The sequence below is a fragment of the Vanessa atalanta genome, chromosome 23 (genome assembly GCF_905147765.1).
Source record: "Vanessa atalanta chromosome 23, ilVanAtal1.2, whole genome shotgun sequence".
Lineage (NCBI taxonomy): Eukaryota > Metazoa > Arthropoda > Insecta > Lepidoptera > Nymphalidae > Vanessa > Vanessa atalanta.
Genome location: NC_061893.1, coordinates 2,762,271 through 2,789,682, shown reverse-complemented (window position 1 = coordinate 2,789,682; position 27,412 = coordinate 2,762,271). Strand labels below are relative to the sequence as shown.

Sequence of the window (27,412 nt, the reverse complement as noted above, 5' to 3'; positions counted from 1 at the left end):
CAAATCGAAACACGACGATACTAAGTATTGCTGTTTGGCGGTAGAATATCTGATCAGTGGGTCCAGAAGGACTCACACAAAGCTCTACCAACAAGTAATTGATTTAATATTATTGTTAATAACTTTATTATTAATTAGTCTGACATTTTTATTAATCAACCACATATCTACGAATAGTTTCGATAAAGGCCATCCCGTGCCTTAAGTACAAACAATTTAAATGTGTATTTTATGTAAATAAATAATCTTTACCGTTAGTTTTTTCCGTTTTATGTACATACAGGTAAAATTCTTTCCTATAAGTATAATTGCATGTGGAAATATTCATCGAGGAATCAAGAAGTGTTTACTATAATTGCTTTTTTTGCGCTCCATCAATTGATGACGAGATTTCATTGAAATTGTTTTTTTTGTAGCATTGTTATAATGTATTGTGATAATTTTTATTGTCACGGCAACAATGTTTTGATGCGTTTGTTATTGGCAAAAAAGTAAAAATTTCACTATCGTTTTCAGGAGATACCTCCTGAATTTTATGTTTCCTTGGTGATGTACGTGTGGTAGATTTTCATGCAACTCATGCAGGTTTCCTCACGATGTTATTTTTCTCTGAGCACGAGATGTATTCATCTTATTAATTTCGCATAAATATCAACAAATTAAGCACATGACAATTCATAGATGTTTGATAGTTTTAAGTCCGCAGTCTTCATTATAAATTCACATGTTCTAAGCTCTCGCGGCCGCGGATTACGGAATCTTGTAAAGTTTATGTTTGATAAATGATATCTCTTCAATTAATTTGATAAAAATCAAAGTAATTTATCAAATTAATTGAAAATATATCATTTATCAAACATAATACTCATATAAAAAACCGTTTCGATTTTATTTTATCGTTAGAACGAATAAGTTTATACCAGAAGTTTAGTTTAACATTGTCACAAAGTTGACTTTTTATTGAACGGTAGTTTTTCCTCATTTCATCAAGCCTAAAAGACTTTTCTGTTTCAATATCTAGCCTCTGTTTTGTTGGTATGTTCAGAACCAATAAAAAATTAAATTTTCTGTCACTCATTTATTCGGTCATGTACATTTGACCCTGTAAAGTTGTTTTTATCTTTTCTCTTCCCTCTTAACAATGTTAGAAATCTTTATTATAGTATTGTCCTGTCAAAAATGAAAAAAAAAACTCTTACCTTTTGGTATTCCCGTACTCCCAGATGTATAAAGAACAATAGCAATAGAGTCTGCATCAGTTTGAACCAATATTTCATCTTCATTTGGTCTGTCAGCTGGTAACGCACTGGCTTCTAGCGACAACTCCTCAAAAGAGACTGGTGGCACTCCACTACCAGCAAACATTGAGGGATTGGCTGGAAAATATTATTCAATATATTCCAAAATCTAATCGTAAACTACATTAATCTGATAACTTTTGTTGATCAACAAATGCTGCTCAACTAAAATCGAAGCGAGTGAAAGACAGTCTTCCAATAGTTTCATTCATTTACCTGTATCGTCGTAAATAATAAGAGATGGTTCAGCGTCTTTTAAAATGTGTGATATTCTTCCTTGCGGGAAACTTGGTTCCATCGGCACATATGAGGCCCCTGCCTTCCATATCGCAAGGAGAGCTATAACGGTACTGAAAGCAACAATTAATCATTACTGATGTGATAAAGCAGGTGAGCATTTGTGAGATCAGAAGTTTGCGTTAAATAATTTTATTAATGGTAGTAATCTTAAAGGTCTGCTTTTTAGGGTCGGTGAGCCTAGGGAACGGTGAACGAACATGGAGAGAGTTAAGGTACATAACCTTAACGTCTTTCCCGAGTTACTGTGTGATTGTGAAACTTGAGATAAAATTTAATATTTGTTTGGCCCGACTCACCAGCCTGTAAACTTTTAAACAATTCGGATCCATTACTTGATTAACGAGGCCGTCGCAACTTAAAGTAACCTTCTTAAAATCATCGCTAGTTGGGTGCAAATTGCAATTTAATTATAAATGAAAATAATTCTAAAATGAATTCATTATTGGAATATTACATATTAATTATATAAAAACATTAAAATAATTATAATAATTATTACTTTTTATAATACATTTATTTAAATAAATGAAGAGTAAAGATATTCAGGAGGAATGTTATTTAATTAGACGTTGAACAACTGCGGAAACAAATCGTGAACATCCATGAAGTTTTTCCATCTAGTCATAACATATCCAGTTTTATGATAACATGCATTTTTAAAATCTTTTTAATGTATATGCAGATTGGTGAAGCTTAAATTAGTTATAAGTCTATAAAATCAACGTATCGATCAAATTTTACACACATTTATAAGATTTATTACATCCTTAGAGATTTATCTACGACACGAGAAATATAGATTTTATTAAATTCGTTTTTAAAAAAGATTTATTTCTACGCAGTCTTCTTCCACTATTAACGTTTCATTTGACGCAACTACACATGAAAAATTTAAAAAATCGATTCATTTTTATTTACTCGAAACGAAAATCGAACAAAAATTCAATCACATACTTTTTAAATTATCAAATCTTCACAGACTGTCTCGTGTATTTGATGTACAGATGTATTCATTCAGGTTAAATTTATTACAAGCCCCTTTACGTTAAATTTATTATTATCGCCGTTTATTACTATGAGTGATGCTTACAAGATGTCTTAGTGTGCGTGAGACTAAGAGTAAAGACATAAAAAAAATGCAAAATAGATTATATATGTTGAATATATATATGAATAATATATTTTATTAAAAATTAATTCATTTAAAGTGAGCAAGCATGCCTTCGTGAGTAAATAGATGTATATCATTTATTTATTTTGATTGAGTTTTGTACTTTTTAATTCCAGTTCTTTGTATTAAAAATTTAAACAAAATAATTAAATATATAAAATATAATTCAAGGTGTACGAAAGACTAAGCTTCCTAAGCGATCCGCGTACTACTACCAAAGTTTCAAAATTAAATGTAAATAAAATGTATATTAATTTACTTGTTATAGGTAAGTATTTATAGTAATATTAGACGACCCCCGTGGTCGAGTAGTGTGTACATCGGTTTTTATGGGTACGCCACTCCAAGGTCCCGGGTTCGATTCCCGGCCGAGTCGATGTAGAAAAAGTTCATTAGTTTCCTATGTTGTCTATGTCTTGTTACTAATGATTTTCTATAACACAAGTGCTTCAGCTATATGCATTGGGATCAGTGTAATGTATGTGATGTTGTCCAATATTTATTTATTTATTATTAGTATTCAACAATAACTCACTTGTGTGTCGGCTGCATGCATACAGCGATCACATAGTCTTGATCCCTGTTGGGTCCGGTGGGGCGCGCATGTGCAGCGATCGCGCGCGCCATGGCATTTGTACGTCCTTCTAGCTCCGCGTAGCTCATGCGTACATTGCATGTCTCATCTAAATTAAAATATTTTAAATAATATTTCTTATATTTGGATGAGCCGAGATGGCCCATTGGTTAGAATGCGTGCATCTTAACCGATGATTTCGGGTTCAAGCCCAGGCAGGCACCAATGAATTTTTATGTGCCTAATTTGTGCTTAGAATTCATCTCGTGCTCGGCGGTGAAGGAAATCATCGTGAGGTAACCTGCATATGTCTAATTTCAACGAAATTCTGCCACATGTGTATTCCACCAACCCGCTTTGGAGCAGCGTGGTGGAATATGCTCCAAGCCTTCTCCTCAAAGGGAGAGGAGGCCTTAGCCCAGCAGTGGGAAATTTACAGGTTGCTAATGTATGTAAAAATGTAAATATTTGGATCAAATTATAGAAATAGCGGTATTAGGAAACATCCTTTAGAAACCGGCAGAATTCGGCATCTGTCCAGATAAGAAAGATCTAAAGTAAAATTATATGCAGCAGTAGTGCAATCTTCATTCCTTTGTTTCCATCTTTCAATAGTTCAAAAACATTAAACAAAGCCATACTCAACAGATCTTGCCGTTTTTTTTTAAATGTAAAATAAATTTGTTTAATTATTATTCACCTTCAAAGTTTTTTCGACTCTGATTCGTGCCTAAATGAGTTCTGAATTTTTGTAAATGAAGTATAGTTTTAATTACAAACCGTAGTATATAAGAGCCGTTCTCTCAGTGGCACCCATGTGTTCCAGATGTTTGGTGAGAGGCGCCGCAGGCAGCGGGACCCGTTTGCCTGTCACCACAGACATTCGTGGTAGGGAACCCATTGTTTAACTGAAAGAAACAAAAACACTATTAATTGATTATTAAGAACACATATCAACGAAAACCGGTTACGATTTTTAATTCTATCTTAGGGCGGTCCCACGCTGGTAGCTCTCGCATGTAGTAACAAATCAAGAATCGATTTTGAAAATGTTAAAAATCGATTACTGTGTTTGCAATACGAAACGATCACATTGAGTGCCGAAATATTGACTCGATAATGTTATTTATGGAAAAAAGACAATCGAATCATAAGTGCTAAGAATTTTTACAAAAAGGCACGTATAAGATGTTTTAGAAAGAATCAGTCGACCCATCGTTACAAATTGTATCGTTACACGTTGCGCACTGTAACGTTCAGTTCTCTGCGTTAATGTAACACTCGAATATACAAACAGACGAATGCTCGCGGTGTGTGACTGCCCTTAGATTAAGCTAGCTTTGCTCGGTAGCTATTACAAATACGTATACTTGTATTAGTAATGAATATAATGAGCAAAATAAATTTAAAGTAATATAATGAAGACGAAAAAATCAATCAATTTTTTTAAATAACTAATACATTGTATATATCGCCGAGGAAACACGCCATGGAATGTAGAATCTCTTAAAAATGTTCTCAAATATTTAAATATAAATTATCAAATTATATCTTAAATATTTTTAGCCGTAAGGATAGCACTGGGGCACTGCAATGACAAATTATTCTATAGACTTCCTTATATAGAGTTAATATATGATGTAAAAAATAGACAATTAAATTAGTGTTTTTGATACAAGAATCTAAAATAGTCCGGTAATTATTTCTTGACTAGATAATCGTCGTTTTTTATTTAACACTAGAGGCATCACGCAGTTTCACTGGCTTTAAACTTCCATGAACCGTAGCGTGATAACAAATCAGGTTATAACCTTAGAAAATGGGTTATAAAATGAGAAATAGTTCCAGAGACAAGCGCGTACAAACAAACAAAAAATTCAGCTTTTATTTTATTTTAATATTATTTTTGTTAGCTTGATAAATCTAATTTTTAAATCAAGATAATTCGAGTGCAAGAAGACGAAATATAATTACAGTTGTCTAGTTATAAAACAACCTACGTACTTTTTTCAATTTGATCGTTAATTATATGCAGTAAAAACTTATTTGCATTTAATTGTTTAATCACAGACTATATAAGCCAAGCTCGACGATAATATACCAGAAAATATAACGTTCCTGATTTTACTATTAATATATGAACGTAGTCAAATGATTATTTTAAAATTGCGTAAATGTTCACGCATAATTCGTTTATAAATCATATCGTTCTCAGCGGTGAAGGAAAATATCGTAACGAAACCTGCATATATCATATGAAATATTGTTACTTGGATAACCCACTTTGGAATAAGTTTTAATCGTTATCCTCAATTAACCAAAATCTATTATAATAAGAGATTAAATTTGTTTGTTTGTATAACGGGGGTAACTAATGATGCAATTATAAAAATGTTTTCACGTTTAGAAGCAACTTTATTCCTTTGGTTATAAATTACATTTATATCATATATTTCATTTTCTTATAAATAAATTGCTAGTATTAAATATACAAGCATTAACTAGAGAAAAAAAAATGCAGAATATAATGGAAATTCAGTGGAATTATAATTAGTTTTTATTATGATTTTTGTTTGCAATTGTTAGAAATACTTTTTATGCAGTTATATTATTATTATAATATTTAATAAATACATATTTGTCGATTTTAGAACGTTATTCGTATAGTATTTGAAGATTTTCCTGCGTTTAAAAATAGAATGATGATCACCGGATTCAAGAAAATGATTTTTGACAATTTGATTAATTCGACTTCAGAATTTAATAAAAATAAATAACAATAAATAAGTAGGTATTCCGTGTACTGGTGTATTTATTAGAATAATTTCAAATTTGGAACATAATGCAGACGAATAGATGACGCCTTTGCCTTGCAATGACATATTGACAATTATATTTTAAACGACTGACATCTTTAATTTGATAATTATTTGATTTCCACAGGGAGCTGCTGGTAATATAATAAATATTCTATTATTTCCACATTCTGTCATAAAATGTGTTTTTATTAAAATATTATGCATAATTAACCTTGAGGAAATATAAAGACATACGTGGGTGTAAAGAAGAAAAAACTGGTCCTGTGCGGTCATTTGTAGGTAACGTGAAAACCTGACTTCGTCGGGAATTTAACAAAGACAAAAAATTTGCTAAGTTCAAAGTGAATTCGCGACAGGGTTCTGTATTATTAAATTATGTTTACAAGATGACAAGCATTATATACAGAATTAAATATAATTTTAAATCTTCTATATATACTTATAATAAAATCGGAGTGTCTGTTTTAAATATTAAAACAACCGCTTTTTACTAAATGCATATGTATGTATACACGGTACATATACCAAAATAACATCTTTTTCAATTTTAGCCATTGGCACTGTAAGACATATTAATCATTCTTCACACAGCTAATGCTCCACCAACCAGCTAACGTGTTATGTCCCTTGTGCCTGTAGTTATACTGGGTCACTTACCCAACAAATCTAAACACAAGAGTATTACTGTTTGGTAGTCGAATATCTGATAAATAGGTACCAGATAAGCTAGCTCGAAGCCCGACCAAGACATACGATCTTCACGATGCTTTCCTTCAAAGCCGTTTACGAGATCAAGAAACATAAATTGGGCATATAAAAAACTCATTGGGGCTCGCCTGACAATCTTCCGAAAAAAAAGAAACAAACCGAAGAAGTTTTATGAAGTACATTGAACTCGACCAAAACTTTTTAAAAAAAAATTTTCTGAATTATAAAAAACGAAGGTGCTTAATTCGTCCTCATTTTTCTCATAAATCTCCTGTCATATTTTGGAAGACAGGTCATAAAGTGAGGATCTTTTCTTTTAAATAAAAACATTGAACTCAGTAATAAGCCTTTGAATTATTTGTATATTTATGTACATACATATTTAAAAAAAAGATACTCAATTTATTTAAACTATTTGAGATACCAATTATATTACTATACATTTTTGTTTATGTTTCGAAATAATCAAAGTAAATAACCAGTAGATGTTTTTATTTGATAAAGGTTAAAAAAATAACGTACAACAAAAGAAAACATTAAAAGCTTCGCGACGTGGGATCTTCGACATCTTTGTGACTTTTAAAAACAAAATATAAAATGTCGCGGACTCGTTATTTTTTTATTGTTCTATGTCTGCCGCATCAATTATATATATTATAACTTAAATGTCAACTCGAACAAAAAAGGTCAGAAAGTTCTTTTGAAATACGCTATTTATATTACTACTATCTACTAAACGTTTATATTATAATACATTCAGGGGCGCCGGGAAGGGGGTGCAAGAGGGTGAAGTTGCTCTACCTGGTAGAGTCTACCATGAGAGAAAGACCAAAAGAAATGAAGAAATAAAAATGAAAAAAGTACCATTTGCTTATTTTCAAGGAATTTGACTGCAAGGAACAACTGTTTCGATTGCTTTAATAAAAAAAATGCTTACTTGGTTATAGGGCTTTGTGTGTGTATCTTAGTACTCACTAATATAATATATTCTACTATTAAACAACACTTAACATTGTCGTGTTCCGATATAGAGTGAGTGAGTCAGTGTCACTACAGGGACATCTTAGTTCCCAAGGCTGTTGGCGCGTCAAGGGTTTGGGTTGTCTATGGTCCAATGGTGCCAAAATCTATGGTCGGTGTTGACTTACCAATAGATGGCACATTTGGTAGACTGCCTACATATTTAACTCCTTGTTTATAAGATGCGCTACGTGTAATTAGTGGTTCTCAAACTGTTATATTTGTTTAACTAAATCAACAAACGCATCGAATAACGTGAACTTCAAAGTGTTAACCACAAATAGGTTGTGAATGGAAGTGGTCAGCGGAGGTGTCATATCTATTAAGATTTTCGTTTCGCAATTGTTTCGGATATGTATAATGTATATATTCAAATATTTATGCAGTCGTATAAATATATAGGCAAAATAACCCATTGGTCAAAACACGTGAATCTTAATCGAGTGTGAGTTCAAAACTGGAGCACCATTGGACTGTTCTCGTTGACTAATTTGATATAATTTGGTCGCTTAAGTATCCGCTAATTTGCATTTACGTGGAGTGGTGAGGCTTCAAATCTTCTACTCTTAAAGAGAATGGAATAATGGAGGAAGAAAACGAAAACCCAAAATGGTCATATCCCTTCTCAAAATATGGCATTTGCGGTTCGCAGTTCAAATTATTTGTAAATATTTAAATCAATTGAAATTATTTTATTACTGTTAATCAGATATATAAAATGGACTACAATAAGTAAATAGGAATTTAAATTCGGAATATAAATTCTACTGAGAAGAACAAATCAGAAAATTTGTTTTAACACTTTTCCACCAATTAAATTTATTTACGAGTATGTCTTGCATAAAAATCAACGAATAGGTACTCACTCAACAATTTTCTATCGAATTAAATGCTTATAAAGTCAAATACACATTATATATACACACATACAAATATCCCAAGCGATTTCTCATAAAAAAAAGTTTACAACACTTACTCGTAGATTAGAATCGTAGATCGGGATTGAGCAATTATCTAGACTGTCTGACAATGGCACTTCAACGAAAGCCGTACAAGACCCGCATATAAATACAACTGGGTTTACGAACAAACTGCAGCTTGAATGTTAAAAATAAACAGCTCCATAAACCAGTTTTATTTAATGGCGGTGCATCAAAATAATATGCATCAGGCTTTATCGATAGATGCTTTGTGTGGATTAATATTTTACATTAACATTAACAGCCTGTAAATTTCCCACTGGTGGACTAAGGCCTCCTCTCCCTTTGAGGAGAAGGTTTGGAGCATTTTCCACCACTGCTTCAATGCGGGTTGGTGGGATACACATGTGGCAGAAATTCGTTGAAATTAGACACATGCAGGTTTCCTCACGATGTTTTCCTTCACCGCCGAGCACGAGATAAATTATAAACACAAATTAAGCACATGAAAATTCGGTAGCGCTTGCCTGGGTTTGAACCCGCAATCATCAGTTAAGATGCACGCGTTCTAACCACTGGGCCGTCTCGGATTAATATATGAGTTATTTTTTTTTAAATTGCTTTTTAATGCTCTACCTAGTAAACTAGAATAAGCGTCTTCAAAAAACGTGCCGTGACTTCGCACGGGTGCAATGATGATTATTGTAGACCTTTCAAATTGTACAATGCATTATTATGATCTAACTCGTAGGGTTCAGCCAGCGTTTGCAATGTAAGCGCAAAAAAGGTGTTTATTTACGATATCACATTAGAAACCACTAAAATTATCATGTACACTATATTACACAAAAAAACCTTACTCTATACTCACTCTATCTATTAAAGGAAACCGCATCAAAATCCGTTGCGTAATTATAAAGTTCGAACAGACAGACAGCGGGAAACGACTTTGTTTTATACTATACAGTGATATACATCTCTATTGGTCGGCATATTTTTCCGATAACTTCAATAATCACCAAATTTCAGCCAAATTACATCCAAATGTTAATGAATTATACACCTAAACCGGAATGTATCGATTCATCTACAAGAACATAATTATATACCGTATAAAATTGTGTTTATTTGTTTTTGATTTTATCGCGTACAGACTCACCGGAAAGTTTTTTACATTTTAAGTTAAAAAAAAATTGTCACCAAAATATCAAAAGATGACTTAGTATAAAGTACGTGCTTATATCTTGAATGAATATATTCCGGCATATCAAAAAACCAACATAAAAATAAATATATGCACAGGCAGGCTACCGTCCTGTGTTTTAGGCGATCGGTTGTATGGTATAGAAGTTGACCAAACAGCGAAGTATAAAAACCACATATATCAATATAATTGCCAATTGCTTGACATCTTCTACAGAATTTATCATGGGGAATGTTCCGAGGAATTGTTCGGATTAATCCCGGCTGCTGAATTTCACCTTCGGACATCTCGTCAAAATTCCAAATATCACCCGCACCACCTAGATGTCCGAAAATCCACAACAGCGCGATTTTTAAGACATTTTCTGCCTCGCACAACCACTCTGTGGAACCAGCTTTCGCCGGCGATTTTTCCGAACCGATACGACTTGGGAACCTTTAAGAAAAGAGCGTACTCTTTCCTGAAAGGCCGGCAACGCACCTGCAACCCCCCCGGTGTTGCAGATGTCCATGGGCGGTGGTAGTCACTTTCCATCAGGTGAGCCTCCTGCTCGTTTGCCACCTTATGACATAAAAAAAAAAAAAAAAAAATTAAAAATTTAATGTGTGAACGCCAACACGAACGGAAAGTGTTCAGTTCACCGCATTCTTCTAAACTCCTGACGGAAAAACCGAATAAATTATAGTACAGATCTTGAGTTCGAACTCAAGACCTGTAGTGCTAAGAACTAGCCATTAGACGACGAGGCCGCTAAAATGCTACCTATTATGAGTAATCTTTACCGCAGTGGGATAACAACTGCTGTTTTGATTAAAATAATTAAATAAGTATATTCTAGCGTACACAATTATAATCATAAATATTTATTATATTTAGTCATATATTACTATGAGCGATTTGTTTCCATAACAGAGAATAATAACTTAATGCAAGTAATTACTATTAATCGATACAAAACGATTAGATTATATCTGTATCTCTAAGGTGTAGCGTGAACTTTATAATCATTTAGATAAAATACATTTTACAAAAGGTGTTATTTTTTTTTTTAAATTAAATATATGATTTCGTCAAAGGAATAATAACAGAGTTTTTTTGGTTGACAAGCATTCTTGATCTGAGAAATGTTGCCGTTTAAAAAAAAACATAAACGTTTTAACCCGTTTATAAGGCTGCATACAAGCGTCTAAAGTTTATTAACAACTAGGTGTCGCGCACGGCTTTGCTTGCGTTTTAGGGGTTATATAAAAGTATGTCTTTCCGTGGAAACTTACTTACTGTACAAAATTTCATAAAACTCGATTCAGTGATTTGGTCGTGTAAGAGCATCAGACAGAAAGAGTTAATATCTCAGCCGTCTCATTTAGCGTTTGCCACTTCACAAAGCAGTGCTACTTTATTTGACATTTGTTGCTCAAGAAGATTTCGTATACAAATTAAAATTGATCAAAAATTGATTTCCTTCATCATCTCAAAGGTAAGTGAACCCATGTAATGTTGGCTGTAAGAACAGCACGCCAAGGTTGGTGGCGCACTGTGGCAAATTGTCTTTTCGCCTACGAATGTCATACAAAATACTTTTTATTTTTATTTACTTTCAATTGGCTATTTGACTAGATTTTAAAATCCATTTTATATTATTTAGTAGAGGTTAAGGAAGCCAGTAAAAGTAGTTTTTTTTTTTTATTCTAGTAAATATTTGCTGAACAATATCAAATTAAAAAATCCATATTTAAATATCGCGCGAAAACGCTACTTTGACAATATGGCGCTACAATGGGGTCGGTGACGTCACTTTCCTGTATTGTAATCTGTGGCACATATAATCCACATACAGTAGGCAAACGATGTTAACCAGCAAGTGACGTCATCATAAGCCCGACCAATCAGTAGCTGTGTCACGTGACAAACAAAATGCATTTTTATATTTGAATAAATTACTTATAACTTTCGTTAATAAATAATAATTTTTAATCTCATAATACCTATACACTGATTACAATAATTGACACTTTATTTTTCGCACTGTCAAATAGCCTATTATGCACATAAGAATGTTCTCATTGTAGACATTACCCACACCTCACATTGTCAACGCGCTTCCAACCATAACATAGCAGTCGTCATGTAATTTTTATATAATTACACTGTAATTATTTGTACAAATAATATGTAATATTGTGATATTATCTAAAAAATAGTATTATTATTACATACAACACTGCTGCGATGAATATTCGTTTTAAACGAAAAAAAATAATAAAATAAGCCAAGGCTTTGAGGAAATATTACGATCAAGAATCTATGCATCATTATTTAAAATTTTGAAAGTAATTTTACAAATAATCTTATTTCCATCAAGCGTTTTGCGAGGTTCACCTTCTTTTTTTTTCATAGGCAGACAAATTGTGACTTTAGGTTAGTGCTTAGACAAGAAAAAACAATTATAATTTAAATAAAAATAAAAAAAAACAACTCTATACACTGTGTTCCCAACCGTAGTCTAAAATTATATCTCTTGTACCTGTAATAATACTGGCCCATTCATCCTTCAAAATATTCAAATATTGAAATAAATCAAAGTTCATTAGATCGAAGCGATTACCTTTAAGGAGATCAGCATTTCTGCTGTTAAGGAACCAAGTTTATTAGACAAAAGGAAAAAACAACACGATACGAAAAACTGTTAAAGGATCAGACGCCAAGTCAAATTGGTACGAATGTTAGTATTTCTTTAATGATTCCTTCGAATATGAAACTTTTATTGTACATTCTAACAAGATACCTTAAAGGCGTGAGCTTTGTAAATAACTAGTTATCAATGCGGACATACCGAGCCATTATTTTATGTAAAGATGGGAATGATCTGACGCAATAAACAGGTATAAAGGCATCATTTCGCTGGTTCTGTTGTGAGATTATGAATTAAATTAAATACGAGGGATTGTAATTCATTAATTCATTTATGTTAAATAGTTTTTTAACCGCGACCTGCTTAAACTTTTATTGTACAATCTAAAAAGATATTTTAAAGGCGTAAGCTTTGTATAAAACTCGTTACAAGTACGGACATACCAAGCCATTAATTTTTTGTAGATTTTTTTTAAAATCCTAATTTTGATATATCTTCTAGTTTTGAGGTTGTTAAACTTATGCATGTCCGTGAACTAACCAAGGCTCATGCATAAGGAGCGGGTGCAAGTTCTGGCGATCTCGTCTTAAAAAAGTTTTTCTGGGGTGCCTCTCCGTCGGTCAAAGACTTAACCATCATCGGTGAGGCACCGTGAACATTTCCTTCGTAAGTAAATTCTAAGTGTTTGTAATCGAAGCAAATGGGGGATTTAAAGTTGAATGCAAAGATCTTTTGTTGTATTCATCTATATAATGGGTTCTATCAGCGGTTTAACCGTCTTTTTATTCTGTTAGTATATGTCGGTCGAAGGACCAGTTTATAGCGCCAAGTTTCCAACTCCGTTAAGTCAATAAATCCATCCTGGGTAGTGGTATTCCTTTTAATAATGAAACTCCGCAGATATTTTTAACTTTGCCAATTAATATATTTATTTTTTTTGTTTAAAAACAATACTAAATAAGACATTATTATCATAATACATAAAAAAAATTAGTATTTCTTTGTACTTGATATGACGCAAAAGATTAACTAATGAGTTTTTGCCGGTCCTTCTCAGTAAAATCTACATTCCGATTCTGTAGTAGCTTAACATTTAATACATATAATCCTGTAAAACTGGAACAATGTATATTTTGATTTTGAATCTTAGCAAATAACTGGTTTAAACCAGTTCAACCTTCCCAATTAAATTTAAAATTGGTACTGTTGATATTTGTCAATGATAATCTAGTTATATTGTAACTACAACGACGATAACTTGATCAAATTAAAAATAAAAGCATGTTTTGATTTTTTTATTACTTACAAACTCTTTTGTAGAATGGTGGAGTTAGTTTGATTCCTCCTTTTGTAAGGGGTCACCACCGCCCATAGACATTGGTGTAAGAAAATATAAGCACTCATTATATCGCCAATGCGCTATTGACCTTGCGATCTAAGATACTAAGACTCGTGTACCTGTATTTACACTGGCTCACTCATCCTTTCAACCAAATCACAACAACGCTTTACATAAAGCCCTACCACTTAGTAGAAAAAGATTGTTAGGAAATCCATTCGTGCTTATATTTTACTTTTATTTCAACACGGAAATAAACCTTAGACATCGAAGGTAGTGGTAGACTAAGCACAATAGAAAAAAAAATCTAATAATAATATAATACTAAAATGTAATTTGATATTGTGTGCAGACAAAATCTCACCCACACTGACAACATCGAAACCGACAAAATTGAGAAGCTATATACGTACGTACCTATTTATAAGCCTCCAGCGTGTAACAATTACTTGTACTTGTAAATGTATGCTTATAACATTAAATCTATAGTGACTGTATTCAAGTATACATTTATTAACACGGGCTCAACTAAACACTTCCTTATATCACTTACGTATACTTAGATAATGAAAATCATTATTCGTATAACCTAGCCCAATCGAAGTAGGAATAAAGATAAACAAACCTTAGATTTACGTATTTCATTAGATTTCTTAATAACTCAGCTATATTGTGCACTACTAAGAGTTTATGATTAATATATATTTATTTATAATACAGCACTATTACACTTAACTAGGTATATCCACTTTAGTTTTTCTTCCGAAATTCTGATAAGTTTCGTCGACGTTCAAAACGCCATTTTTTCGCAAATCCATAGTGAATATCATGGATTAATCAAGCTATCGCGTCAATTTGCTGTCAAATATTGTTTATTTAGCTTTACAAATATTATGGTTGGAAAAGAGTATTTTATAATATCATTTAATGTACGGCCGGGATACGGTATTCATTTCCTTAATAAAATTTCATAGTTATGTTTAACTTGACCTATTAAAAAATTTAAAGCTCATGTCAAAAAAACATTGATAAATAAGGAATATTAATCAATACTAGATTACATTAAAAATAATACAGCATGGACTTCGAATATATTGATTCAGGATATAGAAAAAAAATTGTACTATAATTAAAATGGTGGAAAAGAGTAACTACTGAGTTTCTTACCGGTTCTTCTAGGTAGAACCGGTGGTCATTTTACATTTAATTAAACACTGTAACATCACGATTCAAAAGTACTTTTACGAGCCTATTTGAATAAAGAATATTATGATTTGTATCTTGTTCTGAGCTGAGATGGTTCAGATCTGTGTGACTGAAATTCCACTACTGAATTTCCAAGAGTCAGTAAAAAGTAAAAGTAGCCTTTAAATGCTCCATTGCTGGGATTAGGCCTCCTCTCCATTCGAGGACAAGGTCTGGAGCTTACTCTGGCAGGCTGACAATTATTGTTCTAAAAATATTTTATAATGTTTACATGTAATATTTTATTTAAATAATGATTTATTTTAACGCTTAATTGCTTAATAAAACTAAATAAATAACCTAGTTAGTGCGATGTTCAATAACGAATATTATATTGTTAATTTAATTTTAAATACAAATTAAATATCACCTCACTAACTATCAATTACATAGACAATACATATTATTACTAAGTAAAATTATTCATATAATTTCTAGTGTTACTATACAAAACACATCTGTCTAGTAAGGAGTAAATGACTAAAAATATCGAAGAGTCTGTTATTAAATACAATTATAACTCCAAATGAACTGAAAACATACCCAATCTCAGTTAGAAGAAATAATTATTACGTTTACGTTATTTCATTTTACAAACTGCTATTTTTATTAGAGGTCGTTTCGATAATGGTGCACTGGCTGCAATCCGATATAATTGTAGGGGAACGCTTCATAGAATAAAGCAAATTATTTTTAATTCACGCGAACTATTGAGAGTATTTCGTCATTTATTTAATGAACTTCTTTAATTTCTCACGAACGGTTGTATTTTTTTTTTATTATTTTTACATGAACTGTTATTAAACAAAGACATTTTTTTATATGATAATATAGATTTTATTTTGAATTTTGTAATTTATACTAATATTATAAATGTGAAAAGAACTCGGTTTTTCTCTGTCCGTTGCTCTTTCACGGCTAAACTACTGAGCCGAATTCGATGAAATTTCATATGACGCAAGCTTGAACTTGAAGGAGTACTTTTGCTTGTTTATTTCTAACACGTGAATACTAACCCCTTAAACAAATGAAGCGGCAAGCAACTATAAAATATATATTAATTAAAATACTAATTACAATTAAAATTTACTGTCGTAATAAATCTTGAGCAATTCGAATCAATTCACGTTGAAACATTGACAAAACGAAGGTTTATATCAACTGTTGGAATGTTTAACTGTATATTTTTCAGGTATTAAAAAACACATACATAACGTATAAATATTCATTTTTATTTATTACGAAGATATAATTTAATTGATTGTATATAATATCTTAATTTTAACGTAATTTTTGTACTAGTGACAATTTAATTATAATATCAATTAGTGCCCTATAAATTAAATTAAATTAAATGAATTCAATACAATTTTAGATAAACTGTTACAATGGTTCTAACTATCGTAATAATTTTCAAACTCAATGAATTTTCCCACCAAAGTGATTCAATGCGAACATTGTTCCATTAAATTATAATTTAAATTATGTTATTCAATTGATTGCTTAACCCGAGTCAATGAATCAATAGTATTATTCATTTAATAACAATTGTCAACGCTTAGCATTAATTCTTAGATAATACTAGAATCTGAGTGAACTTTAATTCGTGCAATACAATGATACTGTAGTATCCTGTCACAAAACCTTTTGCTTATAAATTACTTTATAAAATATATATATATATATAAATTTTAAGAATAGTATTCAATAATTACCAATGTGGTAAGTGTGTATGACTAATAGAATTTTCAAGCTCAATATTCCGATGCAATTGCCATTTCTGCCGAGAAAAAAAGGCAAAGAATAAAAAATAAACTACAGAAAAACATATTTGGTTTATTATAAAGAAAAATATATGGTTTTCTGCCTTAGTTCAGATGAAGGACTCGATGCCAAAACTTGAAAAAACGCTCGTAAATGTGATGTTTTGAGTATACTTTTTTCAAATGTAGTTTGAATATCTTCCTGCACTTTTGCGAAATGTATATTTTTTTTTAATTTGTGTAACATTACTAATTGTCAAATGATGAGATTTCTGAGACGGGCAACATATTTTTGTATTCCAATGAAAATCACACATTAGCATATACACTAACATGACAAAACCCGATTTAAATTGAAATTTGTAAAACTGTATAGCCTCACAAACGTTAACGCCCCCATTTTAACTCCTTTGCCTAATAACCCTAGGACTCAAACTATCAACACACCAAATGTTATCTAAATCGGTCAAGCGTGAAGAGGTAACAGACAGAATTACTTTACCATATAATATTAGGAAGAATAAACAAATACTACTTTACATAATATGAACAAAACGCCGGCGTTACCGCGTAATTAAATATACAAAAATATTTATATACGTATTACTTTATAATGGCTACATTACATAATGGTTGGTGTAAAATCTACGTTCTCAACGCGTTGTGCTAGGTTAGTTTTGAACGCGTGAATGTTCGGAAACCGGTTTATACGATTTGTTTTTATTGACATTAGAACGCAATGATTAATCATACTTTTGCGTTTAATATATTTTTTTTTAAACAAGCAATGCAAAGAGAAATTAAGACATTTTTAAATAATCAAGATAAATATGATATCACGTCAATTTGTAATATATCTATTTATTAATAAAAAAAATGTCTTTGATTTTAAAATCTTATTCAATTAGCGATCGTAATAGGAGTCGACAGACATCAATTACCAATATCATATCGTAAAATAGTGCATTGAATATTAATTAATTTAATACATGTATAAGGATACCATTCGTTTTGTTTCCACAGGATTGGTCCTCATTTTTGGAATACCAAAAAACTCATTCCTAGATAAATATATAATCTTGATTGTATATAATATCTTTCTTAACTTCCCAACGAATATTATGAATAAAAAAGATGGAAATAGACCACCAGATCATAAATAATTGTTCGACACTGACCATAGACATTAGCGCCGTAAAAAAATAATTCCTCACATCGCTAATGCGTCACCAACCTTGGGAACTTGAATGTTATGTCCCTTGTGTCTGTAGTTATACCGGCTCATACACCGTTTTCTTTCTACCCTTTTATACATAATAATATCAACCTTATAACAAAAATATATCAAAAGAATAACACCTCGCCTTATTGCCTCCACTGATGACAGGAGGGCTGGTTCGTTTTTGGCCCAGAGGATCGGAATTGCGACTCAACGGGGAAATGCTAGCTGGCATTCTTGCCACCATTCCACGCAAGATTTATACAGTAACTATTTTTAATTCATACTTGTATATATTTAAGCACTTATGTTAATAAATTATAATAAAATTACCGTAGATTGTGAACGTCCTAAGATTTCTCTTGAAATTGGCGAACCCTACATGTTAACGAAACTTTGAATATAATTACAATATCTTATTTCGACTGAGTGTTACAAATTGGGCTCAATGTTTGTAACTTGTCACATCAAAGTCGATTTTAATTTCAATTAATTAAGCGGAATTATTTCTAGAATTTCCTAGAATATGACAGATGTATTTATTATTTATATCGTTTATACCATACTATTGCTTATTTATGTTTATTTTTGTATCATTTTCAGTTGATGGAATGTTGTTACGTCATCATTGTGCTACACTGAGGTATCTAAGATGTTCCTTGTGCCATTAATAATCCAAATGAGCACACGACATCTTCCTTCATCACCAAGCATGAGTGTAAAAAGCAGGAATATAATAGCGCTGGCCTTTGGGTTTGAATTCAAAATTATCGGTTAAGATTTATTGTGAATGTATTCAGCAGTGCATGCTCGGTTTTGAACCAACAATATTTGCTAACGAGACCCGTGTTCTAATCACTAAGCTATCTCGACTACATGATCGAATAATAACAGTAAGTCGATTATCATATTAGACAACGTTAATATATAATCTGTAGAAATTTTATTTATCGACATTGTATTGCATTTAAATTTTAAATACATAATAATTGCAACAAATAATAATTCTAATTATTAATATATTTATTTATTCAATAAATATATTAATAAAAGTACAGTGAAGTACGCATTTTATAACTTTATCGTGCAACGATTTGATAACTTCCTTGATGTAATTTTTTAAATTATATTCTAGAGAATATAAGGAAATGACTGCAAACATTATGGTATTATGAGGTTAAATTTATTTTGACGTTCTATTGTATAAAAGTTTTAATATATTTTTTTATACAATAATTTTATAATAATACGTAGAGAGCCGAGATGGCCCTGTGGTTAGAACGAAAAACTCGTGCATCTTAACCGAAGATTTTGGGATCAAACCCAGGCAGGCACCACTGAATTTTCATGTGCTTAATTTGTGTTTATCATTCATCTCGTGCTCGGCGGTGAAGGAAAACATAGTGTATTCCGCCAACAGGCGGAATTTCTTTAAAATTAGACACATGCAGGTTGCATGTGTCTAATTTCAGAGAAATTCTGCCACATGTGTACTCGACTAACATGCATTGGAGCAGCGTGGTAGAATATGCTCCAAACCTTCTCCTTAAAGGAAGAGGAGGCCTTTAGCCCAGCAGTGGGAAATTTACAGGCTGCTAATATAATAATACGTAACTTATAATATTTATGTCGAAACTAGTTAGCCGTCCTGACGTCATCCGATTCAAAATTTTATTTATTTTACTTGTCGAAGTATATATCTTGAATCCGATCGCAGTGCTACCGATCCGGTTCATTTTAAACCACCCATCCTTGGATGCATTCCTCGCTTAAAATAGCATTTAAAAAAATCCAAAAAATCTATCTCGGTTTAGGAGTTACACCAACAAAAGAGATTAAAGGACTTTAAGGTCCTCCTTTTAGGATTGATAGAAGTTTGTTATCCTTTTATAACCCGCAAGAGGGAGATGACAAGAGTCTTTAATCAATGGAATTTAGTTTCGTGGCTGTTTGTGTAAAACAGATTAAATAACAATACATAGTACTTGTGAACAATGACAAAAGGAACGAGACTATTTAATAGAAGTGATGCGACCATGAAAATAAAGTGTTTGTGAACTTAATTTTTTGAAACTTGACCGATTTTTTTTTCTATAAAGTACACTGAACCATCGAAGCGTGTCGTTTTGCGCTTGCTCAATTTTTTTTTTCTTATAAATTTGTAGGCGAAGGTCGATCCCAATGGAGTGGGCTATGTAAATGATTATTGTTATAACATTAATTGTTATAACCGTTATAACTTTACCGATTGCTTTTATTACAATAAATTATAATCTTCAAACGATTTCAATCAATAAGGTCTCGTTTTGCCGTCATTTTATAATGATATATAATTTTATTATTTTATATAACTGTACGGATTTGTTCACTCACGAAGGCACGCCCCTCCAATTTAAACTATCGACTTGCATTAGTATGAGTGACGTTCGTGTTTACAAAATGTCTGTGTGTGCGTGGAACGATTAACATACGAGTAAAGACAGATAAATAAAAATATAAAAACACAATTGTCAATGAACATCGTGCATTTTCCTATAATGATGAACATGAGGTGACGATGACCCCTTGGCCGATTTTGGTCACGGCGTCCAATTTTAACGGAATGCATATATCAAACTATGCATGTGATATTAATGTGCTCGTATGTGTGCGTAATCACGCGCACAAGTCCATTCTCTATTCGGTCACTGATATATATTATACAAGGTATTGACAGATTGAACGTAAATAGTTATTTATTAAATCTTTGCTTTTCAATGCTGTTTTGGTTTGAAATGAGACTGAGGCAGTATAACTATGGGCACAATGGACGTAAAATATTAGTATCGTATAGTATCTCAAGGTTGATAGCGCATGATGATATTAAGGGATAGGTTTTAGTATATCTCAAACATCGATTACACTTCTTGTTGCAATTTGCTTCACCGGCTCTTAAATTAGTTATTTAAAAGTCAATTGTTTGTTAGATTAATTTTTAATGAAAACTTTATTCGGTTAGTCGATCATAAAACTGCATTCATAATAACGAAATTAAGCAACTTTATTTAACAAATAAAATTCCAAGGAGTAAGCGATTTTATTACTTTCATTTTTTAATGATAAAGATACTATACGTAGTATCATTAAAACGCACACATATTGCACATAGCGTTCGTTAATCTCTATGAATTTAGGTTCTGACTTCTTGTCCAGTCTCTCGTCAAGGTTATTTTGTACCTCGGACATAATACCTTGGAAGTGCCATCACGCGTCAAGCATACTAAGAATTTATGTTTGATTATTTTAATAATTAAATACTATATAATTTATTTATACAATCGACTGTCAATTTTTTTAAACTTTAAATTGTTTGTGCGCGTATTCGCCGCCCTGAAATTATCTGTGTCATCATTGGACACATCTTGGCACAAATAAAAGCTGAACCAAAAAAAACAAATTGAATTCACTTCGTTTCTCTCGTGAAATGATACGTTGCCCTATACATTTTATAATTATTAATCAATGTCGCTTCATATCACACAATGTCATTCTGACATTTCACGCTTAAGTTTTGGGAGTTGAGTTTCTTACAAAATAGCTTTACAGATAAAGATAGTCATACTGCCTAGGCTACACTATACAGAAAATGATAATAGCTTTTGACAATGAAAGCACGTAGAAGCAGACAAGCAATTCGTTGTATTTTTTTAAATGTTTCTTACTCCAGAAATCTGTTATTTAAGATCAGATTTGAGTTGGTTTAAGTCAGTTATTTTATTTGTTAAAATTTTATAGTATGAGTTATCATTTCACAAGGTTACATTGAATATAAAGCTACTGCCGTTACGCTGTATAGATTTTATCGAGAAGCACCAACAAAAAACTCAGTAGTTACGCTTTTTATCATGTACATGTAATTATCTTACACAATAAAATTTACGTTTACTGTAAAATAAATCAAAGATAACTCCACTATCTTTTATCTATATAAAAATACAAGGAAAATTAACAATCGCTGTCTAGATTATGCAGCCAGACCAGCGCTGCGGTCTACTAGCATTTCTAGTAAAGTATAAGTAATGTAACAGCTTGTAGATCCCACTGCTGAGCTAAAACCTCCTGTCGTATTGATGAGTTTTGATATTTATTGGTAGCCAGGTATACCAACGTGGTAGAGTTTAATGCAACATTCAGATTTGCTCACGATATTATCGTTAACATACTAACACGATAAATTATAAATACTAAAATACGCAAATAGAAATAGAGGGATTGTCTGAGTTTGATTCCGAAAACTTTGCTTAAGATTCAAGTGCTCTTACCGCTTGGTCATCTCGGATTTCTATTTACTAGCTCGCTTGTATCATTTCCCTTATAATCCTTGTTCTGTGACCCGACGTAGTGCACTTTTCACGCTCGTTGAACTGACCGTTATTGCTTATTTACATTTGATATTTGCGATGTGTTTTGTTTTTATTGCATAAGGATGCTTGTTAGACTTAATGTTTTTGTTGGTTGTTTCCTAGTAAAAGTATTGAGAATATAGAGCCAGAGGACTTAGGTATAATGTTTTGCTACCGTTTTTAAAATTCAAGGACTAAAGTTTATTTAGTTGGTGATGGGATTTTGTGCAAGTCCGTCTGTGTCACCACATAACTCAACCGACTACTACACAACAGTTGTGTAGTATTATTGTGTAACAATTTGATAGGCTGGAATGTGGCAAGACTCAGAATCAGAGAAAGTTACTCTTATTAATTTAAAAGCATATTTGTTCGATGTTGGATTTGTTCAGAGTATTCTATCGGATCCTTTATCAGAATCTGCTAGGATGCTCCTGGAATTCTATTTAAGGGCTATTAATATTAAATAATATTTAAACATAAGGAAGAAGGGACAATGGGGCTAACGTACCTATGTAGGACCAAGTCCCAAAATTAAATAAGGAAATAAAAATAATAATAATTTGGTGGGCTAGTGAGCCACATGGTTCATAAGACATAACATCTTGGTTAGCCAAAACATGTTTCTATTATGCGATAAGGTTTTCTTCTCAATAGCGTATCTAAGGTGTATCTATCTTTTCTCTAAGTCTAGAATTAAGCCTTTGTATGAATATTCTTGAACTCTGAATGAGACTCATCTCTACAAATAATAATGTCAACTCCAATAATATTGACTGTGATTACTTTTGTCTCGTAATGGCGTATAATTATCAAAATTTATTATGTTATTTTAAATATGAAAACGCACAAAATTTACCAAATATTTTCATTAAAGTTGTAATACGCGGCTTGAAATATTTAAATCAAGTATAATTTTTTTTTAAAAAAAGAACGTTTTTATTTGATAACGATTGCGAAAAACGATTGTTTTTTCTTACGTTAACGTTAACATAAATTTTTAGGGACTTTCATTATTTCGTATAAATTTTATGTTATTTAGGAGCTGAGGGGCTGAATTTGTTGCTAAAATACATACCCGTATTTAGAGCTTCGGAGACCAGGTCAACAAAGGGACCTAAAAACTTTCAAATAATTTATTATTAACCGAATTTAATTCTTTTAACATAAATTTAAATTACAAGAATGAAACTTATATTTCATTACATCTAGATATTATTATTAAATTAAAGTTGTCCGTTTATTCTAAATCTTCTTATATTATTAAATTATATTTGTTCACTGTCCTCAACCTCTTTCCTATGGAGGCCCGATAGCGTAACTCTGTTCAATGATTGGCTTCCCTTCTGGTTAATTGATTATGACGACAAATAGCTGTCTTACCTAAGTCACTTGTAAACAAATAGATACTAAATACACGTTTAGCCATAAATCCTGTGGCTTATCTCTGCCCGGCTGCATTCGATTGCGGTCCGATCGATTGAAAATTTAAGGAATAGAAAGTACACCTGTATTGGCGCACGCACACTACTGTATAACTCCTGAACAGTTAGCTAGACTCCGTGAGAAAGGCAGTTGTTACGAAATTCGGTCAGGAGAATAAATAGTATCAGTTTATATTTATTACTAAGTATCGCCCGCGGCTTTGAGGGCGTTTATGGAGTTGGTCGTCAGGTGTAAAAAGTAACCTATGTTCTATGGGTTCAACCTCATAACAAATTTAATCAAATTCAGTTCAGTGTCTCAGCCGTGGAAGAGCAACACATAGACAGACATTATACATATATACTGAATATTTGAACCGAGGTTGCAGATGTCCATGGGCGGTGGTAGTCACTTTCCATCAGATGAGCCTCCTGCTCGTTCAGTAGTTAGAACGCGTGCATCGTAACCGAAGATTGCTAGTTCAAACCAAGGCAAGCACAACTGAGTATCCATGCGCTTAGTTTGTGGTGTTTATAATTCATTTCGTGCTAGCCGGTGAAATAAAGCTTCGTGAAACTTGCCTGTGTCTAATTTTAATGAAATTCTGTCACATGTGCGCCATCAAACCGCAATGGAGCGGGTTGGTGAAACTAGCTGTAAATCTTCTCCCCAAAGGGAGAGGGTGCCTTAACGCAACTGTGGGACACCTACAGGCAACTGAATATTTATTTATAAACATAATGTAAATTACGTAACATAAATTTAAATATGTATACACACGGGGCAAACGTAGTATATAAATAATCAATAATAAATTAGTAAGATGCACTTAGCGTATATTTGAATGCAGTTCGTTTGCAGATTCCGATTTAATGCAACATGACCACTACTATTGTTTTCTATTATATGAGATTTATTTAAAATTCTCACAAGAATCACGTATGAGAAATTTAATGTGTTAAAGGTAAATAACATAACAGGTGCACTTGAATCCGAGGGTGTATATAACAAAGACAACATATCTGGAAGTGTTAAAAATTGGTTCCAATTTAAGAATTAAAATTTAAGAATCTATTGGACTTAATAACTTAAGGGACTTTATTGTATAACTGAACTCCTTGGTGCTATAAGTTTATTTTTTTAATATATAATATGCAACATACGTTTATCATGTGAATAATCTAAATTTAAAGCGGATACTTATATAATCATATTATCGTATACATACTAAAAAAACCTGCAAGGCTTATATTGTTTAAGTCGATTTTTTCCGGTTAGATATTAAAAAACGACTACTGATTGATTACTATGAATATTTTTATGAACTGAGGGTCAATTTTACTAACAAAATGTCATTTTATCGCAAACGAATATTAGTAATCGTTGCCGTTTAGCTGTTCTACTAAGATATCCAGTCACGATTCTGTCGAAGTTGAATCGAAATAGAATCGAGAACTTACTGGTCTTTGCATGAAAAACTTAAATTTGGATAATTGTATCGGACATTTTTTTTAAAAATTATTATATAATGCAATCTATATATATTATCACCCGTTATATTGTCAAATTTGTCGCTCCTTTTGAACTTCAATAATACATTAAAGTCACGTTGACATCCATTTGTCAAATAAACAGTGAACGTACTGACGTTCGATGACGATGCCGTCGGAGCAAGCTCAAAACAAACATTAAGGCTTAATCAAAATCCGAATGTGAAACAAATTTGATGTGTACGTTCACAATTAAGTATATTTTTTAGACATTACTAGTTCGAAGACTTTAAAGTGAGTATAGATCGAAAATCCATAGTAAGGTGTCGGTAAGTTTCGTAAGCAGTCATTAAATTCATAAAACGCAGCGGCCGACCTTCGTTTATTACACAATAGTTTTGGGGGCAATTACTCTTGTATTTTATGATTTTACGTCTAACACGTATTTTTTGTTTTATATCATTTCATACTCGTATACTATATATTATTTCCATAAATATGGCAAAAAAAAGATTTTATTTGACAACCTGGTCAATGTTCCAAAGACATTGTATTGCATTGTGAGAACTATTAGCCATCGCTTTTTCCACCAATGCGTCACTAACCTTAAGAACTAAGATGTTTTTATGCCTGTAATTACACTGGCTCACTTAACGTTTATACAGTATTAAGGGATGTGTTTTTGTTTTTTGCCTGTATAACAATAAAATATGCAATTATTTTTTAATTTTCTAGCATAAAATAACAAACGTCAGTTGAAAAGAGAAATACAAAACGAGTATTTAATCCAATGATAAAATTCAAGTTATAAATTGGACAAATAAATATTCAAAACTATCTGAGTATCAAATAATTAAGTTAACTTATATGTATAAAATAAGACTGCATTTCTCGCTACCAGTAAAAGAAAGTTGCATTTGTTTTGTCATACATCTTGTATCATGAGCTACCTAAAAAAGGGGGAAGGATCACAGGAACTACAAAAACAATAGTAACCCATAATCTTCTACTGACGATTCCGTATCGATGTCATAGCCTCATAACATACGAACGTTCCGTAGTTGTCAAGTAATTGATTAAAGAAAAAAAAAACACATCATATAATTATTTATAGATAACGTAATGAAAAATAAATATTCCATTGACCTTAAAAATCGTATTAGAATATTTAAAAATATATATATAAATATATTGGATAAATTATTTTCTATAATTACCTAACATATTTTTTTATAAATTATAGATAATAAATACATGAATAAAAAATACTCGACTTATGTAAATATAATTGATAAATGTCATGATTTAAACATTATTCAAATAACCTTTAATTTAATTTAACAACCTCTATTCTATTTTTAAAAAAGGCTATTTTTATTATTTTTTTTATCCAAAATAACTCGACCTTCGTTTTCTAAATTTGATATTCAACGGTACTATAATAAATACGTTTTTTATTTTAATTACTCTATAAATAGAATATCTAGTTAAATGTACTAAAATGAACGTACTTGGAATTAGAATACGTAATGTCTTAATTGGAATTTTGTAATTATTCTCATTTATTTATAGAACTTGGCAACCATATTTGCACAACTCGAACGTTGTGATATTTAATTATTGCCTGTTAAAAAAAATCGCACATCACTCAGCCGTATTTTTTTATAATACTAATAATATAAGCGAATTATGAGCTTCTTGACCTGATGTTATGTCCTCAACGTCCATATAAATTGGCACTAGGACTAATAATTCTTACACGATCAATCCAATGTCAATCACAAAAATTAAAATGCAATGTTATGTCCGCTCTGTAATTATAAACCAGGGTAGGTTGTATTATTATATCTAATTGTAAAAAAAATTATAATTGTTTAAACCTACCGAAGCTTGCAATAACCTA

General features: G+C 31.7%; 1 protein-coding gene across 1 annotated transcript in view; it reads right to left on the bottom strand.

The window, feature by feature from the left end:
• LOC125073000 (mycosubtilin synthase subunit C) overlaps positions 1 to 27,412 on the bottom strand; it is a 68,750-nt gene that overhangs the window by 11,504 nt on the left and 29,834 nt on the right. The window contains exons 2-5 of the mRNA XM_047683642.1: positions 4,124 to 4,251; positions 3,305 to 3,452; positions 1,515 to 1,648; positions 1,200 to 1,376 (exon numbers count right to left, since the gene is read on the bottom strand). Of these exons, the coding sequence (XP_047539598.1) occupies positions 1,200 to 1,376; positions 1,515 to 1,648; positions 3,305 to 3,452; positions 4,124 to 4,244 (580 nt within the window). The 5' untranslated portion in view covers positions 4,245 to 4,251. The remainder of the gene's footprint in view (positions 1 to 1,199; positions 1,377 to 1,514; positions 1,649 to 3,304; positions 3,453 to 4,123; positions 4,252 to 27,412) is intronic.